Genomic DNA, 19,603 nt, shown 5'->3' on the forward strand with positions numbered 1-19,603 from the left:
ACATGTGACACTGATGAATGCACAAATGACAAGCTGTCTTATTTATTTTTGATTTTATAGAGAACAAAATAACAGCCAGCAATGAATAAAACCACATGATACATCTTCATAAAGACTATCTTTGCTGTGTTGCAGATTAGATTCATTCTGCATCAACTCTACTGTTTTGACCTAAAGTTTTTGTGGCGTGTATGGACGTCGACCCCCTCCCTCACCCCCCTCACCCCCTCACCCCACCTCTCACTGTGTGTCGCTTGTGTTGTCGTCTTATTTTCAGGAAAAACATCTGCAGCCACAAACTGTCATTCTGAGAGGAGCCTGACAGCTGACAGCTTCAGCTATGATGAGTATGACACTGTGACTCATCCCAGTGTGTGTGTGTGTAGTAGTAGGCTGAGGGCACATGTCTTCGAGAGGACATTTGACCTTGTGAGGACATTTAGCTTTTTGAGGGTGAAGCCTTGTGATTAGGGTCTGTGTTAAAGTTGCGTTAGGTTAAGGATTAGGTTTAGGTGTTTAGTAGTGACGGTTAAGGTTAGGGGAAGGTGCGAGGGAATCCATTTTGTCTATGAGTGTCCTCACTCAGACTGCTGTTCAAGAATGTGTGTGTACTAATTACTTTTTAACCTTTTCTAATATAAACACTGACTTTTTTTTTGGCCCAGTTCTCCCCTGGAGACCAAAGCCCGGCCTTAATGAGGCAGAACCTCATTTCTGCATTATTAGTGATAGTCAGAGGAAAGACCTAGGGGTTAGGGTTTCTTTGCCATTCTATGCCACAAGTTCTCATGGAGACCAAAACCTGGTCCTATTGAGGCAGAAACTCATTTCTGAGGAACTGATTATGGTTAAGATTTGTGTGTGTGTGTGTGTGTGTGTGTCTCACTGAATGGGCTCTTAGACATGCTGAGTGATTTAACTACACAGCCAGCACGTCCATGAGGGATCCATACGGTTCTATTCGGTCTAACCATATGGGTCCCAAGCAGCTTTGTCCGTGTTTTCCATGGTGGCCCCACCCGTGTGTGCCGTGCCCACTTAGTATCTACTGTACTTAGTACCCAGGCAGCATGGAAAGGGTGCTGAATTATGTAGGTCACATATGGTTTCAGTGGGCGAACACTGGTGGACCAAACCACTTGGGGCCCATATTGTCAGCCTTATGGGAGACACATGGAAATGTGAAGTATGAGTGAAGTGATGCTACGACTGTGTGATCCACCACTATAATTCACATGTGTGCAAGGCTCCTGATGAAAATACTGCTGCTGCTGATGATGATGATGATGGCGATGATGATGGTGACGATGATGATGGTGACGATGATGATGGTGGGAACATTGTAAATACTACAGTGCAGCCTAAATCATTAAAGGTTTACCTGACTGACAGGTGAGGTGAGCGTCATTGTAAGTCATGACAGTGATGATGATTGTCAGTGTTTTCAGAGGATCAGAGAGTTCGTGTGCTCACCTGATGACGTGCAGATGATATATGTTTGCAGAATCACAGTTATATCCCAAACGACATGCATTCTTCGTTCAATTCATGCTCCCTTTTCTGCAGCTGTTGCGGGTGGACACTTTGCGGGATGGCACTTCCAGGCGACGCAGCCAAACTTTGAGCATTTTCCCCACTCCACTTCTCCTCCACCTCTCCGGTTCTCCTCCTTACCCCTCCGCACCGGTCTCTCACTCCCTGACACGGAGCGCTGAGGTGGTTTGAAGCCCCGCAGGAGATCCGCCCTCACAGCCTCGTCCTCTTTCGCCTCCCGGTGTTTGGCTCTCGGGCTCAGGCAGCATTTCGGCGCTTTGCCATCTCTTTGCACGTGTTCAGTTGCACCTGTGAAATCGTTGATTGCGCATGTTTCTTTCCTGCTTTGCCTCTGGGATGAAGCGGGTGTTTGTTTTGCGCACCGCTCGCTGTCTGCGGCGGATCAGGAACTTTACTGACGCGCAGCGCACCAAGAGCGCACGGACTGAGAGAGAGTGAGAGAGAGAGAAAGAGAGAGAGAAAGAGAGAGAGAGTTGTTTATGACACTGCGCGATGACAGAATCTTTGCGACTGTCAAAGAAAACTGTTTATTTCAGCAGTAAATGATCACTGGTCTAATTAAGTCACACTATCTAAAGGCCAGATGGTTATAATAATAATAATAATAATAATAATAACAATAATAACAATTATAATAATAATAATATTGTTATTTCATCACAATAAAGACATATTCTGATGTTATAGTCGACTAACCTAAAGAAAAATCGGAAGACGGGAAACTGTTTGTAGTTATGAATGAAATCATCCTGCATCAGTGACTCATTTCATCCAAAAAACACTCCAACTGCACAGAGAGAAGCAGGGACTCTATCCCAGCTGTGTGTGCGTGTGTGTGAGTGTGTGCAGGTCACGCAGACACTCCCCGCTGTGGATGCTGTGCGCCCTCTTGCGTTAGCTTTGTGGTACTCCCTCAGGAACTGAGAGAACACGAGAGACAAGTGTTGCTGCTGTGTTCATTTATATAGGTGCAGATATAATATAATAGACATATTTACATATGTAAGTAGTGTTGAGCTTAACTCTTACAACACAGAGCATTTTGGCTATTTCTTCCATCACTATGTTTTAATTAACATACAGTATATACAGAGTCAATAAAAATGTGAAAATATAAAGTGTCAGCACAATCTGATCAAAAAGAACATTCATTTTCACCAACTACGTATATAAACACACCTGAGCAAAAAGTCATCAAAATGTTTAATTTTAAAAAATGGATTGAATTTGTGAAACTTGGAAATACGTCACAGTTCAAAGTTCATTTAACTCAATAAAAAGAAAAAGAAAAACGGTCTAATTTTGTGATTCTGCACAATTATTGCTACTTTATGTCACGACTAAAATGTGATATAAAATGAATCCTAACTTTGACTCAAGTCTGAATATGTGACCTATAAACAACCACCCCCAGGATGTCCATATAAGGAGCTGTGTATTATTCCCACGGCAATTTACCGAGGGTTAAGTTATTTGGTTTTATTTTGTAGTGCACATTTGCACATCTGCTCTAAGTCTTAAAAACCAAAGTCATTAAATTGTTTTACTTGTTTAATTGAAGTTCAGTATCACCACATACTTAAATATGAAAGTGCAAATGAATACGAGTCCACTTTCTTGTGACATTACTGCCCTCTAAGGTTAAAAGAAAAGCTTTATGTAAATAATAGTGTTACATTTGCACCAACAATAGTCAAGCACCAGCTACTCTGAGGCGGTGGTAGGGGGCCCCTTAAAGGCACTGGGGCACAGACTACTATTTATGACTCTCTTCATCCGTTATATGCCGACTTCCAGCTGCTTCCATCACACCATATATCCTCCCCAAATGTCGTATAATGTGGATTTTGTTGAGTTCCATCTGCTATTGTTGCTCTTAATGAGCAGCGGAGCCATGACATCATTCTGCTTTCTTTTCCTTTACATAGTTAACAGTGGGTGACGACAGACAGACAGACAGACAGACAGATAGGAGAAAAAGACATGAAGGATTGACTTTATTCACCTCTCATTGTTTAATGAGTCTCTCTTTTTTTTGACTGAGACCGGTCACATGAACATGTGTTGACATGATATTATAAGAAATGATTTCAATGATTGTGTAGCATTCAACAGTGTCATACAGAGAATGTTCTCAAACACAATTCAGAAAAGGTCAAGAATGTTGAGTCCAGACATGATGCCAAAACAATTTGAATTAAACGATGTAAAATCAGGGTTGACAAGAATAATGTCATATATGGTGTTTTTGGTTGAGTTTTGTCACAGCTGCCTGTAAGTTAAGTTGTCTATGCGATGACCAGAGAATGTTTATGTGGGACAATGTGGGAGGCCTCATGTGAAATGTTGATGGATTGGACACAGGTTGGATGTATCAAGTAAACTCCTGGTGCTTTATAAAGGCTATGACTTACTTATGTAATAGCATTATATAAGAAATAAGTAAGTAACAAGCTGCAAGTATGGCTGTAGCACTTGTGTAAGCAACACATCAGAATAAGTGACGATTAAAATGTGGGACGACGGATGCAAATGCTTTCCTTCATCAAACAAGCAGCTTGATAAATGTAAAACATTGTTGGGGCAGACAGTCTAAAGATCACAGGCACTGAGCTGATGACATAAGCTGGAGCGGAGAGAGAGACGAGGTCCAGGTTTGACCAGTTGCTTCATTCACATTTCACTGTCTCGTGTCTTGTTCTGTCGGCGTAGAACAGCCTTGTTAATCTCCCTCAGCAGAGTTTCCTTGTTGTTCTTCATGTTGGCTTTCGCCGTCTCCAACACAAACTGGAGCTTCTCTTCGTCGAAGGGACGCTGGAAGGTGGAGAACTCCTTCATCTTGGCGGTGAACTCCTCTGCATCTGCAGACGACAGTGAAGAGTCGTTAGCCTGAGTTTCCTTTTCATTCATTTGTATTTTTCTTTCGTTATTGCTGTTATTCACAAATCAAACACTATTTTAATGCTGCAAACTTTATCTGGGGCCACACAGTGGTGTACGTGGCAAGCACTGGTGCTTCACAGGAAGAAGGTTGCTGATCTGCATGAGTTCTGTGTGGAGTTCAGGTTCTCCCTGTGTGTGTGTGTGTGTGTGTGTGTGGGGGGTTATCGCCCTGCAGTATGTCAGCTGGGATTGGGACAATCAATTCATCAGTTTGAGTGTTTGTTTGTTTTTTATTACAAACAAACTCTGTGAATTTCCAGTTTTTTTAAATGGGAACATTGTCTGGTTTCTTTCCTGCAAATCACAAAGATATTTCGATTTGTGGACAAAATATGACATTTGAGAACATCATCATTTCCAGATTTGGGAAACATGGTCAGCTGCTGCAGAGTCAATTATTCTGCCAGCCAAGTTAAGCTTCCTGTAAACACTAAGATGCTATATGACATGACAAGAGTGAGATATCTACCAAACAGCAAAGCAGTCACGTTGCTTGTTGTGTTATGGTTTATAGATGCTGCCTGCTGTGTTTTTTTATAGAAAAGGAAAGTAAAGGATCTTTATTGTCATTCTACAACAAAATCACGCGGCAGATGGGTTTGATCAGAGCTGTGATGTCACACAGTAAACCCACCTGACCGCGTGTGTCTAATATTCAAACATGTTTTGATGGTGTGAGGAAACTGGAGAGCGCAGAGGAAATCCACGCAGAACGCTGCCAGACAAGGAATCAAACACAGCACCTTCTTGCTGTGAGGCAACAGAGCTAACCACTAAACCATTGTGCCACTGAGAGATGATGTTCCTGCTGCTAGGAAAAAACCTTTCTTTGCCCTAACCAGCGAGCTTTAGTGCCTGAACCTAACCACACTCATTAAGAGGAAATGCACATTGATTAAACACCACTGTGTCTATAATTGGACATAATTTGGCTTGAATTGGACACAATTGAGAAGTTTAGTTGTGCTGGGTTATAAGACACAGGGATGAACTGTTTGTGGACTGTCAGTTCCTGTTCATGTAAGTCCAGTTCTTTTAGTGACACACGAGCAGTGAGTGACGCTGCACGTGACCCACTTGTGATCAGAAATCACCCCATGACAGTTGGAAGCAGGAGAAAAAAGGATTCGGACGGATTCAGATCATATTCAGGCCTCATTCGCACGTGGAAATAAATCAGGTACGAATAAGATACGTGCAATCGAAGCAGACCCATCACATATTCCCCTGTTCTTAAAAAGTCACGTAAATAAACGGATAAATATCTACGATCATAAGACGCTCGTTCAACCTGTGAAGACGAGGACGACGGCTCAAACCACTGGACTCATGAAAAGTTCTCGTGGCTTAGAGAGATTTCTAACTTTCATAAAAACACCACTTTAACTTCACCCTGTGTCAAATGTAAGAAGGTCGTCCACAAGAGTTCTGGTATAAGCAACTTAGTAGAAACCAGACCTTTGCAGTTCTGTCGGTTGAAGAGCGGCATGTAAATGATGGTGGGCTCCTTCTCTTTTCCCTCCAGCACGTAGCAGTCCTTCGGCCACTCTCTGTCCTCCAGGATTGTGTCGTCTATCTCTGGGAACGGCTTCTTCACCTCGGCTGCATAGTCTCTGGCAAGAGTCAGAGTCTGAGGAGAGCACGGGGGAAAGCAAGAGGGTCCTCAGGTTTTACTCACTCAGTCATCATCATCATTCACCCTCACAGCACAGTGTGTGCTGTCTTAATCTTTAAATGGCAACAACCCACTCAGCCTATGGATATAGTGGTAAAATGTCACCTGTGGCTCTTTATAGAGTGAAAATACCCCCATGTAATTTAAAGGACCAGTGTGTGTGATTCAGTGCCATCTAGAGGTGAAGTTGCACATTGCAACCAACTTAATATCATCTTCCCAGGAGGTATAACGTGACCCTGTCCCACGACTTCACGGAAACAAAGGTGTCTGAAATCCTACAAACTGAACCTTGTAAAACAGAAATCCTGCGTCATACATGAGCCATGAGCTGTCGAACAAGATGCATTTTTAGAGCAGGACTCAAAAGGCAGGTTATCTCGGCCTCTGTCTTTTGTGAGGTCTTCTCCGTTGCAGGGTTTTAGACCTCATTAGAGGAGCGGCCCTTCAACGCAGTGTTTTAAAAACTGGGACCCACTTTTTAAAAATGACAGATACTGTGTCCCAGTTCACAGACGTAAATCCTGACTGCTATTTCTGTAACACCCGATATTATTCTGAATAAACTGGCGTTTCCAAGACGTGTGTTTGATTAATGAGTCACAACTCCATCTCATGCATGTTAGTGAAAATATATGCCCACGAATGTTAAGTAAGAAGTCCAAAACAAATCCCCCATGACTCACATGTGGCTCCTGAACGACTGCTTTAATGACTCAGGAAAACTGAATTGAAATCTAATTTGTGCTATGACATCTTTCTGTCCTTTTCTTAGTTTAGTTTACTGAAAATGTTTTCCTTCAGTTTATCTGGTAAAATAAGCCTGAGGGGATAAAAATCATGGAAAACATCCACAACTTCATTTCTTTTCCAGTCTGAACTAAAAAAAAATGAATAAATCCGAGATGTGTTATGTGTCCAGGGTCCATGTAAAGACACAATTAAAGAGGCATTCCCACAAATGTTTATTTGTGGTAGATATTCATCAGTTCTAGTTCTACCTCAAACATGTTTCCAGCGCTGTACTCGGGTGCGATGATGAGGTCGATGTCTCTCTTGTCTCCCAGAAACGGAGGATAGCCCACATTGATGAGCAGCCCTGCATCCACCAGGTGGACTCTGTCCGTGGTGTTGAGACACGGTGGAACGTTGAAATCTGAAATTCAACAAATATTTCATCACTTATTACTACTGAAGGTACAAAGTGCCCATTTGATTTTATTCTTTTTAATGTTTAAAGGTCCAGTGTGTAAGAATTAATGAGAATTAGGATTCTTCTTTTGTGTCGTACGTTTCTACTTGAAAATGCAAAACTGCTGTAGAAACAAGCCTTAATGTAAGTCTACGAAAATCAAATTATTTTTTATTGTAGTTTTTCCTCATTGGATAGGAGGGTCTAAGGATAGAGGCTTATCTTTACACCGTGGGTAAGTAGCTATATGTTCATTCAGTAAATACAGAGCAACATTATCATTTACTTAAAGTAATGTTTCAGGACCATCACTTAATTCAACATTTACTTTCTTTATCACTGATTTGCTGTCTGTTTTTGAGGTAAACTTTACTGCTGCTGTCTTTCTAACCTTTTCACTGAGAGCAGCTGTTGTAAACCTTGATGAAAACATTGTGTAAGTTTATTCTTATAGTTGTGGTAAAGATGAGTCTTCTCACCTTCATACTGGTACAGGAAGTTACCGGTTGTTCCCCACTCCCATTTCACAACGAGAGGAAGGACTTGCTTTGTGATCAGAGAGACTGGAGGACACAGACAGTCTTATCAATGACATTGTGCAGCTTGGTTGTGTATCGTCCTTACTGGACACTGACCATGTGTTTTGAAGTCTCCGTCCTCCAGACTTTGGCTCCAGGTCTCCACTGCTGTCAACAGTTCCAGGCTCCACTGCTGAAACTGACTCTGTAATTCCTCCGGACTCTTACCCTCCAGTGAGGCAGACTGGTTCTGATTTACCTTGTCTGGAAAAGACAGGAATCTAATGACCACTGTGGGTTTTTTCCTAATGAGACATGTGTTGTGTTATTACCAGTGTATAAGTGCAGGTCACTGTACCATGTAGTATTTCCTGCAGAGTCTTCAGGGCAGACAGAGCAGCTGGTTCCTTGACGGTACTCGTGATGAGGAGCGCCAGTTTGTCGAGGGCGCTGTAGACGCGCAGGTACTCTTTAGCAGCACTGTTGATATGAGCAGGCACTGAAGAACACACGCACACACGCGCGCACACACACACACACACACACACACACACACACACAGTGTTTGACTCATACCTCACATATGTTGCACCACCATGATGCTGTGGTCAGTCATTCAGATTACCATTCAGCCAGGGAGGAATGAACTCTCTGACCATCTCTTCGTGAGCCAACGCACAACCAAGAAGACCTGCACAACACACACACACACACACACACACACACACACACACACACACACACACACACACACACACACACACACACACACACACACACAGATGGACAGTCAGCCTTGTGCCATGAGCAGTTTGAGTAACTTCACATAAGACATTTCTATATTTCTACCTTCCTCAGTGCCCCATTGTACCAGTATAAAGTGGGAAACAGTGTAACATCTAAGCATTCATATTACATGTAACAATACCTTTGAATGAATGTTTGTTGGTGGTTTAATCCATCGTCATTCAAATCTGAACAAACACTCACACGGCCCTGATGAGATTAGCAGAGATTGTCAAACTCAGATCATGACTTTCCTTTCAACTTGTTATTTGTTGTACAGTAAATGCAGTTATTAATCTGTATAATCAAAAAGATACAACTCAATTAGGGGCCGTAAAATGGACTTTGAGCTCGTTTTAATTACAGAAATGTTTAATCTTGAGATAAAACTGATATCTGAGGCAAATGTATTTCCTCTTAGGCTGATATAACTATTCAAATCACAAGGATAGAGGGATGATGAAGAGCAGTTGGGCATCCAGTTAACAGTCATGGTCTTACAGACCTACGCTGACTGCTGCTCAGATTTGTTAAGAAGTCCTGTGGATGCTGCAGATTGTGTTAAATCCACTGCACTCACTACACTCCTCCTCCTCCACAGTGACTTTCACTTTTCACATCGTCAGGGCCGCAGAGTCACACCAGCGCAGCACAACAGCTCACAGAAAGTGCAGGTAAAAGTCCAACTTTAATGAGCAGGTGCAGGATATAACGCCACTATTAAGCAAAAATAACAAGGGTACAAGGGAGTGGGGGAAAAACAAACTTATGGAGATCTGAAAACACAGGGAGACCAGGACAAGGGAGGGGAGAGACTGAAGCAGGCAAACACCAGGCTGGTAGTGAAGTGACATGAAACAAGACATGAGGAGAGTATCAACACAAAGAAGGAAGTGTGGATATAAAACCAGAAATCCACAGTTTACTGTGTCTAATTCACCTCATCATCAAACTGCATGTGTTAGGACTTTGGGAGGAAGTCTGAGTACCCGGAGAGAACCCCACACACACACACACACACACACACAAATACAGCGAAAACAAAATCCAATAGCAGAGTTCAGGGTTTGTGACACACTTCAGTGATACAGCACGTCCTCTCACTGCGCTCATGTGACCTGTTCCGCCTGTAAACACACACCTTGTAGTCTCACCATGTCCATCTCCGGCTTCTGCTCCAGCAGCTCCCCCCCCTGGAACTTACTGCCCAGCAGAGACGTTTCAACAAAGAGTTCCAGCTCTGTGAATCCAGCCTCATGAGGACTCACCTCAAACCATTTCCCTGTGAGACAGACACTTCAAATCAGTCACTCACTCTGACCCTGATGTGACAGGTGTGTGTGTGTGTGTGTGTGTGTGTGCAGGTGAGTAACCTTCTATAGGCCCGTCTACAAAGCACATCCTCTCTATGGCGCTGTAGACGGGGTAAGGGTTGGTGGCGTTGTAGCTGGCCTCGTCTGAAAGTCGCCGCAGGTCCAGCTGATGAAAAACAACATTTACGTCTCTGAAGGACTGCGTGTGCCGTGTGACGTGTCGGCCTTCGTACCTGTTTCATGATCCCAGCAGAGGTTAAAACCCCCCAGATATCCGTGAGAGAGAAGAACTCGTCCTGTGACGTTTTGCTCAGCCAGGCCAGCGCCTCCTCCAGCTCGACCCCAGGACCGGACAGCATGGACACTGCTCTGTCCATGTTGGCGCTCCATTCTGGGTCACTGTACAGGGAGGACATGGACCTACCAGAGAAAGACAGAAAAGTCCTCTCTAATGATTTTTAATTCTAATTTTAACATAATAAAACTATTCACCTATTAATGAGAAGTGTAAGGGATTATGATTTACAAAACAGAAACAATAATACAATAGCGAAGCAAAGATAAGGAATTACTGCCTTGTGATTGGGGTGTTTTTGTCTTTTAGAGGTTAAATTATGATGATGTGTTGACGTGACAGGTCACATCAGAAGGACTATGCAGAAAACATGTGCAGTAAAGTTGGAATAGACAGATTACTGCTCTGCTAGGCGGCCATCTTTGCATTTCTGCAAGTGTTTGTTTAAATAAAGTGGATTCTGTTCCAACACAAACTAGTGGTGCATCAATTCTTGATCAAATTTGCAAAAGTAATATAATGAGTGCTGTAAATTCCGACTTTTGATAGCAAATAATAAGTAAGGTATTATTACTTTTTGGTGTAATATGTGATAAAGGTAACACTTTAGATTAGGGAACACATTCACTATTAACTAGGTGCTCACTAACACGCATAAATAGCACACTAAGTGTAGCGTCCCCGGCTGAATGATGGTCGAACTCCTTAACTGATGGTTCATAGGTTTATTAACGTTAACGTTGCTCCAATAAAACACACTCTGAACACACCTTGAACACACCGTAAGAGCTATGGAATAAACAAAAATATTATTACCAACTTTATAATGTTCATAACAAATCAAGAAACTGAAATAATTGTCCCTTTCAGACCGACAGACATGCCCTACATCGCACCAAAGCAGCGTTATTGCTAGCTTAAAATAAATTAAAACAAAGCCAAACTATAGAAGGACATCACATTACTTCTAAACATTAAGTACAAAATTAAAATGAAATGATGACAAACCTTGTGCCTTTATCAGCCAGGTGCTAAACGAACTTATAATTTGACGTTTCTTTAATGTTTTTTTAACTTTTAATTGACTCGTTTGTGTCGTGCAAACGCTGCAGATCTGCAGATTCGTCTTTTTTTTCTGATTTCCGGTTACACACTGTATCAAAATAAAAGCACCAACCCAAAAACAGGAAATGACGGTAAAACAAAGAAAACAAGTCAATCTTTCAAGGAGATCACTCATAAAACAAACAACCACGGAAACAAAACATCATGAAAATACACTGTGGCATATTAAGGTCATTTACACTAAGCACATATTAAATAACACCTTATTCTCCCTCTATTACGACATGAATTTTTCCTGACTAAGGTGTTAATACGTGCTTAATAATTACTAATAAAGGTCTGGTATGCTACTTATATGCATGTTAGTAAGCACCTAGTTAATGGCGAGTATGTGTTCCCTAATCTAAAGTAACTCATTTCACTTCCTGTGTGTAACTTCCAGTCATGGTGAAGGTGATGAAAATTGGTTTATGAAATAAAAGCATGTGGTTTGAGAAGTTTGCACAATAACACGACACAGCATCCATGTTGTACTTAATGTCTCAGGTGATAATAGAAAAAGAAATAACACAAACACATGTACAGCGTTTGGTGTTTTCCTGATGTTTCACATATTTCGCTTTGTTAAAGACCATCAAACATCAACATTGAGGCAGACACCAGTGAAATACGCCACAAGATATTTCAAATGTGGTGGAGTTAGAGCGCCACCAAATGCTCAAGATACTAATGACCAGATCTAAGCCTGCACTGAGAGCATGTTAGCATGGTAATGTTAGTATTTAGCCCCAGTGAGCTGTTACTATGTTAAACATACAAGAAAATAGTCCAAACACTAGTCTTTTCCCTGGTGAACTCAGTGTGTGTATGTGTGTGTGTGTGTGTGTGCGCTAAGTGAGGTTCTTGTTACCATGTCGACCCAGAAACTCCTCCCAGGTAGAGCAGCGTGTTCAGCAGACCGTCCTTTTCCATCTGATAGAGAGAACCCACCAGACCCACGGCTGACCTCTGACCCCCGCCTGAAGCCAACAGAACAATGTTGGGAAGTGAGTCCTGGTTGAAAAAAGGGAATTATTTACAGTGTGTCAGGGTTGTTTGACTTTATTAGTGGTATTTGAAGTTTAAACGCTCGTCAGCCTTATGTTGAATCAATATTAAGTGGTGATCGTTGTCTTCTTCTTTTGATATACTGTATTTGTGCATCATTAGCCAAAACTACTCACCAAACATCTGCTGTTAATGTTGATATAATGTTTATGATGCATGCAAACACTTTTTGTGACATTTCATTTCATTTCTATTTATGTTCTTGCCTCAGACGAGTTTGACAATCACTTTCTGTCCAGAAAGACCTTAGAAAGCACGATGAACTGGGTTTCTTATCATTTCACTAGGGAGTAAAATCAATATTTAATTTGTATTGTGATAAAGTTTTTGGCCTGTGAAGCCCACGTCTACCCAGGTGCTGGTAAACATTTGGTAAACAAAGCATTTGACTTTATAATTCATACTTGTTTTCCAAGTCATCTGCAGAAATGTCACACTTGCACTTACTTATACACATTGTAGTTGACTGGAGTGTTTATTTTTAGGACATATGAATATTTGATGTCTTGTTTTTGACTTATTTTTTCTATAGTTTGTATTATGCTTCTGCAAACAACATTTCCCAGTTTTGAGATCAATTATGTCCTTCTACCCATCGAGACACACCCTTTGGTATGTATGAGAGAGTACCCTTCAAGTCAAGTGCACAGGTCTGGACAGGTTTTAGCAGAGAGCATGTTTTACAGTACAGTCGTTTGAGTTTTTGACAAGATTAAAAAGACACGGCGTTTAAAGCCTGCACACGTTATTTGAATGTTTGTGGAAGTCAAGGAGGAAATAGACACCTGTGTTATGAAATTCACGGCAAACGGCAGTTACATGACTCACTCTAAGTGAAATACAAAAAAACAATGACATGTTTTCACGTCACGTGTTCTTTCTTACTGCGGTACAGTTGATTCCCAGGTTGTTGAGTGACTCCAGAATGACGGTCTTCCTCCTGTCAACATAATCCTGCTCACCAGCACACAGAGAGCGCGAGTGATGGACCAGTTTCTGGGGAAAAAACAGGAAAGAATTCATCAAAAAATGGAAACTACGGATACATTATTTTGAGTTTCTACCAAAGCAAAACCTTTTATTGCAGAGTTTAATCATAAAGTCTGACTACAGTGAAAATGATTTACATGCAAACACAGATATATGTAGTATCAGGAGACACTGACTTGAACATTGGTGCTGATTTCAGATCAAAGTAGATAATCAGTGAATAACAAACATCTCTCACCTTGGAAGCGGTCACTTTTCCCTCCATGTTGTCTTGTGATTTTAACAAAGCTTCTGAAATCACAAGCCAAAGGCAAAGACAGGACAATGAGGCTGACAAGCTTAGAATTCCAGTCTGCATTTTTAGATAATAACAACAGTCACTGTCACAATGAAATGCTGACGGTTAAATCCACATAAGTGTGTATGTTAAGCCCTTTCCTGCACTTCACTCTGATCCAAAGTGATTGTTTTTTGTGTAACTTCCTTTTTTCTTTCTTTTTTTTTTTCTACAAAATTTCAGCTCACAACATGTAAGCACACGCACACACACATCTGCCAAGTAAGGTACTAGAAAAGAGCAGGCACCATGTGTTACCTGAAGAGGGAAGAAGAGCTACGATGTTAGTTTTTAAACGCAGCTGAAAACAAGGAGCACGGCACAGGTGAAGAACCAGTTTGTCAATGTGTAGAAGAAAAACATAGCAAGTCTTAGATCACACTTACTCATCAGCAGAACACAAGAGGCAAAGGAGAAAACAAATAAACATTCAGAGTCCAATACAGAAGCGCACCAACAGAGGAGCTGGGACATGACAAACACACGGCACTGAGACCAGGTAAAGTGGCACTGAACACTGAGAGCAGAGGGCGTGGACAAGAAGAACAGGTGACAATAATCAGGGCGGGGCAGGTCGTCACAACAGGGAAACAGGTCAGATACATACAGCGTAGAATGGGGAACAGACAGCAGATGTGGGGGCTTAGAGGCATGAAGGTAGGACAGACAGGGATCAGGGGCCTTCGGGGGCCCCTCAGGTGCCAAAGGTGTGTTGTACCAAAAAGTGATTGTCTGCCAGAAAGTGATTCAGGTCCAGTGGAGCACGTAGAGCCTGTTAAAGCTCTATTACAGAATATATAAATAACATAACGTCTGTGGTTGGTGTGCCTGATAGAACGCACTGTAAATCCAATTATTCACAGATGTCTTTCATTCATCATCTTTATCCTCCACATGAGGGTGGCGGGGTTGCTGGTGCTAATCCCAGCTGACATAGGGCAAAAGGTGGGTATTGCAGGGCCACATAGAGACAAACAGCCATTCACTCTCACACTCACACCCAAGTGCAATTTAGAGTGGGAGGAAACCAGAGAACCTGGAAAAACCCACGCACACACAGAGAACACGCAAACTATTTTGATAATCGATTAATCGGTTCAAAGCTTTAAAGTTTAAATGTGAATATTTTCTTCATTTCTTTGCTCTGGAAAACACAGAAATCATTAAAAGTCAATCGTTTTGGTTTGTGGACAAAACAAGACATTTGAGAACATCATCATCTCCAGGTTTGACAAACACCGATCAACATTTTTTATGTTTTTTTTGATATTTTATGGACCAAACGATTCATCAAGAAAATAATCGACAGATTAACCGATTATGAAAATAATCGTTAGTTGCAGCTCTAATCAGATGTATTATTTTTACCTGTTGAAATACCTAATGTAAACAGTAACATGCAGTGTTCCAGTTGACAATAAGTCATAATCACTTGGTTTCATTAGGGAAGATTGTGTTTATAAAATAAGAGCCCACTCCACAGGTGTAACTCCACAGGAGTGCTCGCTCCCACTGACCCAAATCAGTTTCTGGCAGGCAGTCACTGTTTGTCAAGACAGGTTAAACCAGAACATCTCAGCTAAAGAATGAGGGTCAAGAGTGGACATCAGCCAAGTGGCAGACTGAAGATGAGGAGTAATGGTCAGCTAAGGTGCCAAATGGAGACAAAGAGCATAGTGTCCGCACTGACAGATACTCAGAATGTGCAGTCATTCAGAACCTCTGATGCAGAAACTGCTCTGTGTGTGGACTCAAGACTGGGAACCAGGGACGGAGGCTACCAAGCTGACAGCTAGTCAACCGAGAGGCTGACCTGAGACAAGGAGGCCAAGGGTCAGCTGACTGGGAGGCTGATTGGAGGCTAATGAATCCCACAGTGACGGTCTGAGTCATGAGAGTCAATCACATTCATTCAGTGCAGGTGAAACTGCTCAGGATGGAAGAAGGAAGCTGCTTGTCTCTGAGACAGGAAGTACAAAAAAGAGGAACACAGAAGTGCTGAACAACTGAAACGTCCTTTAGTTCTTCAAAACTAAAATAAACTAAAAACAGAAGTCCAACACAGGATGATAAATGCTCCCAAACGTTTACTTCCGTCTTCTGGGATTTTCACTGAGCGTCACGTCACTGTTCAAGTCATTTAAGGGCTTCAGGAATCAGCAGACGACTCACCAATGACTGTATCAGAATACAGCAGCGATGACATGATGAGTGGGTGAAATGTTGGATTTAAAATCAGTCCTGAAACTGTCAAACATACAGAAAAAACTAATCCGCTGCTTTCATGATTCCTCTTTTATCTGCTGGTAGAGGTCACTTTCTGTTGAATTCTTTAAAAAATGCCTGTGGGATGTTGTGAAGGCAAAATTGCTGAAACATCCATGAACAACCTCCATGACCTGGTTAAGCTCAGCCCGAGGAATCCTGGCTGAGTTCATGTTACTCTCCTCAATCTGTTCAAAATGTCATTAATTAGCCTGGAAAATGACTCTGTGAGATTGTGAATTGCTGTTTATTGTTGAAAACATGGTTATAATGAGAAACACAGAGACATGATTATCAGCATGTGTGTTAACTTATATAAGATATTAGTTTATATTTAAAAGCTCTACGGGAATCTCTAGTGACTGCTTGTGATCAGATCACTTCCCGGCTCTTTGAGTAGAGTTTCATTCAAAAAACTGTATTTATCTGTTTGTGTGTGTCATTTATATTACACGTGTTCTAACAGGGTCAGGGTTCCCTGATGTCCAGGTTATCAGGCTTTTGCAGTGTTTGCTGATGAGCTGAGTTTTTTGTTTGTTTTTGATATTGATTTCATATTTGATTTGGCAGAGATTTCGACGCTGCATGTCCTCCCATTTATCCGAGCTTGGGACCAGAACTTGGGATAAACACACATTCAAATCCTTAGTCCCTTTCACCACTGAATAATCAATAATCAAAATATTGTGGCTACCATAAAATAAATAGTGAATATTAAATTAAACGATTAAATGTTTTTTTCAATATTTTATTACAAATTAGGAATGGCACGATAGCACTTTTTTGTCTCCGATATCCGATATCACAAACTCGAGTATCTGCGGATACCGATATCAGTCGGATGCCGTCATTTTAGAAGCTGTTAACAACACATTTGTGCTAGCCATTTCAAGCTACTCTCCAACTGTGTCACAAATAAGACATAAACTGCCCACTCAACATGACTCCTCTAAAATGCTGATTTCTATAATTATTTTATCATGTTTGCATTAGTTTGTGCAAACATTTGATTGGAATATTTATATCGCCCACCTGCAATATCTCCAAGGCACCACCAGGGGGCTGCAGCTCATGCTTTGGGAGGCACTGACATGCAGCACACAGTCTCCAGAGAGAGTTCACCAGTGCATCCTCACTGCTAAAATAATTCCAAATGTCACCGGATCACACTTTAGCGCTCGTCCTTTGTTGCACTGAGACTTTTCTCTATGACACTAATATTGAAAGGACAGTGAGAGAAGAAGGAAAGGATGGAGAGAAGACATGAGACCTAGAACCAATAAAAAGAAGGATTTATGCTGAATTTGAGGCAGTAATTCAACATTATTTATGCCATCAGCTGTTAGACAGAACTACTAACTAATCTGTGACTAACAGTCGTGTAAGTAAGTGGAAATGACATGTGACGGTGCTTTCATGAATAAATAAATACAGGATGATCAATAACTGGGATGTTTCTTATCTCATCCGCCTCCATTATACAGTTTTAAGCAATATATTGATTGTTAATTGATTGATAAAGAATGAAAAAACACCAACTTCATTGTGAAGAATGGTCGGCATGTGCAGTAGTTTATTGTTTAAATAGTACTGGATTACATTGTATACAATACTATGGTTTAGTACTATAGTACTATATAACTCTGTACATTACCATTTATGGCTTGATATATTCCAGCCTTGTGGACCAGTTGACCTCATGACCTTTGAACAGATGTCACGTGAAGAGAAACGCGACGATTTAAACCCTGACTTCACTTCAATCTTTGATATCGTGGTGGCGTGTAATGGAAAAATCCTTCCACTAGGGGTCAGGAGCAGGCTGTTCATAGCAGAGCTGACATTAAATCAGCTTTCAAACCTGAGGTTGGAGTGTGGCAGGATGGTGAGTCTCAGTTTCCTGTAAAAGTCTTGAGACTTATTTGAAAGAGAGATATAAAAACATGTCTGTTGTATCCATAGAAACGTCTTCATCCTGTTTCACTTGACCAGAAACAAACTCCTTTATTTTTATTCCTTTATTGTTTTAGGAGGCAACAATTTTAAAGGTTGCACATTCTTAAGGAAATACAATGGGCATGTTTTCACTGTTATCTGTATGGTAATACAGTGGGTTACACGCGCTGCTTTACATGCTTTGGAACAATGATATTAAAACAGCCAGTGATTCACAGAATAAAACACGTTTCACCTCCAAACACCACACACAATCCCACACACTGGTCCTTTAACCCAGGTCCATGTTTGGGGAGGAAGGCATCTTGTACAGTGAGGTTCTGCCCCATTAGGACCAGGATTTGGTCTCCATGAGGTCTATGTTCAACATTTATGTCAGGAAATGTCCTTTAAGCAGTAATAAACACACACACACACACACACAGAGTGTCATCAAGTGTCTTTTCTTTTTTCTTTTTTCTTCATCCTCCCACGCTGTCTCCTTGCATCAGTTGTTTCTTGTTTTTCTCTCCACTGCTCGCCTCTTCTCTGGTATGACTTGCTAACGTTCATATTTCAGTATCAGTTCTTTACCATGTTGAACAAATTCATTACTGAAATGACCAAATCAAAGTTGCCATTATTAACAAATAACGAGTGAGCACGGGTGGCAAAGAGGGCAGTTGAGCCAAAAGAGGGCCCCCGGCCCAGGACCACAGCGACCATTCCCATAGGTTCAGCAAAACTTTAAATCTCACAAGACACTACTGGATTAAGGCATTGGAATTAGGCCTACGCACACACAAAGCACCTTTTAAATTATCCATAACGTTCCCTTTTTAAAAAAAATAAACAATGCACATGAATGTTTAAAGTAAAACTGGGGTGATGTGTTCTCGCCTCGGGACGCAATCGCAGTTTTTATGCAAACCTCCTCAAAGTTTAAGGTCGCCTCAGTGACACCATGTTTTGACACAACCGTCACAAGAGCTTATTATCACGAGAGACACAGTTTAACTGAAGGAAGAATGAAGGTGTTGGTAAGAGCTGAATTGTGCTTGGTCGGACAGCGATGTCAAAGAGTAACAATGAATCAGTCAGTCAAGTTTTACTTGTAAAGCCCATAGTCACAAATCTGCCTGATAGAGCGTAACGGTGCATTGTGCCATATCAGATAAAATGGATAAAAATGAGGACACATTCTTTATTAAGAATGCACTGCAAAGAGGAAAAAAACACCCGAGTAACAACTGAAGGCTTTAGCAGCTGCTTAATGTCTCAGTTTGATGACTCTAGCATACATAAATCATGGTGCATGGTTACATGGGATTACGCTGTCCAAATCCGAGGCAGGAACCATGCTCCATGTCAAAGCTCTCCAAAAGAAACATCTGTGCAGCTGTGCACCTGAAGGTTGCCAGAGAGCACACTGATCACTGCGTACTGATGAGATTCCACTTTCTCCTGCACTGTGACACAAAGCACGCAACAATTCCACCATGTTGTTTCAAAGGTTCTTTATTGAAGTCAATCTCCTGGACACGATGTTGGTAAAAGCTCAGCAACAAAGCACACGTGTTACAGATGATCCAGATGGTCATGCACGGACACGGTTGTCATTCATCGAC

General features: G+C 41.5%; 2 protein-coding genes and 1 long non-coding RNA gene across 5 annotated transcripts in view; all 3 read right to left on the reverse strand.

The window, feature by feature from the left end:
* Positions 1-1,969, reverse strand: part of LOC122784668 (carbonic anhydrase-related protein 10-like) — a 171,305-nt gene extending 169,336 nt beyond the window's left edge. For both annotated transcript variants that reach the window (XM_044049961.1, XM_044049962.1), the window contains exon 1: positions 1,474-1,969. In XM_044049961.1, coding sequence (XP_043905896.1) covers positions 1,474-1,534 — 61 coding nt within the window. In that variant the 5' untranslated portion in view covers positions 1,535-1,969. The remainder of the gene's footprint in view (positions 1-1,473) is intronic.
* Positions 1,970-3,545: 1,576 nt separating this feature from the next.
* On the reverse strand, positions 3,546-14,268 carry LOC122785700 (cytosolic phospholipase A2 gamma-like). Of its 2 annotated transcripts, XM_044051607.1 has the most exons (14): positions 14,162-14,268; positions 13,677-13,729; positions 13,334-13,444; positions 12,252-12,394; positions 10,215-10,401; positions 10,042-10,147; positions 9,810-9,950; positions 8,508-8,573; positions 8,241-8,381; positions 8,000-8,146; positions 7,844-7,927; positions 7,174-7,328; positions 5,956-6,127; positions 3,546-4,415 (listed from the first exon to the last, which is right to left on the reverse strand). In XM_044051607.1, the coding sequence occupies exons 1-14, from the start codon at positions 14,247-14,249 to the stop codon at positions 4,228-4,230; spliced, it is 1,782 nt and encodes a 593-aa protein (XP_043907542.1). In that variant the 5' UTR covers positions 14,250-14,268; the 3' UTR covers positions 3,546-4,227. The 2 variants fall into 2 exon arrangements, with proteins under 2 accessions (XP_043907542.1, XP_043907543.1); XM_044051608.1 differs by lacking the exon at positions 8,508-8,573.
* LOC122785701 lies at positions 10,987-11,443 on the reverse strand. The gene is made up of 2 exons (XR_006362340.1): positions 11,285-11,443; positions 10,987-11,065 (listed from the first exon to the last, which is right to left on the reverse strand). It is a non-coding gene; the product is annotated as an uncharacterized LOC122785701 (long non-coding RNA).
* Positions 14,269-19,603: the final 5,335 nt, after the last annotated feature.

The sequence above is a fragment of the Solea senegalensis genome, linkage group LG19, assembly GCF_019176455.1.
Source record: "Solea senegalensis isolate Sse05_10M linkage group LG19, IFAPA_SoseM_1, whole genome shotgun sequence".
In the NCBI taxonomy this organism is placed as follows: domain Eukaryota; kingdom Metazoa; phylum Chordata; class Actinopteri; order Pleuronectiformes; family Soleidae; genus Solea; species Solea senegalensis.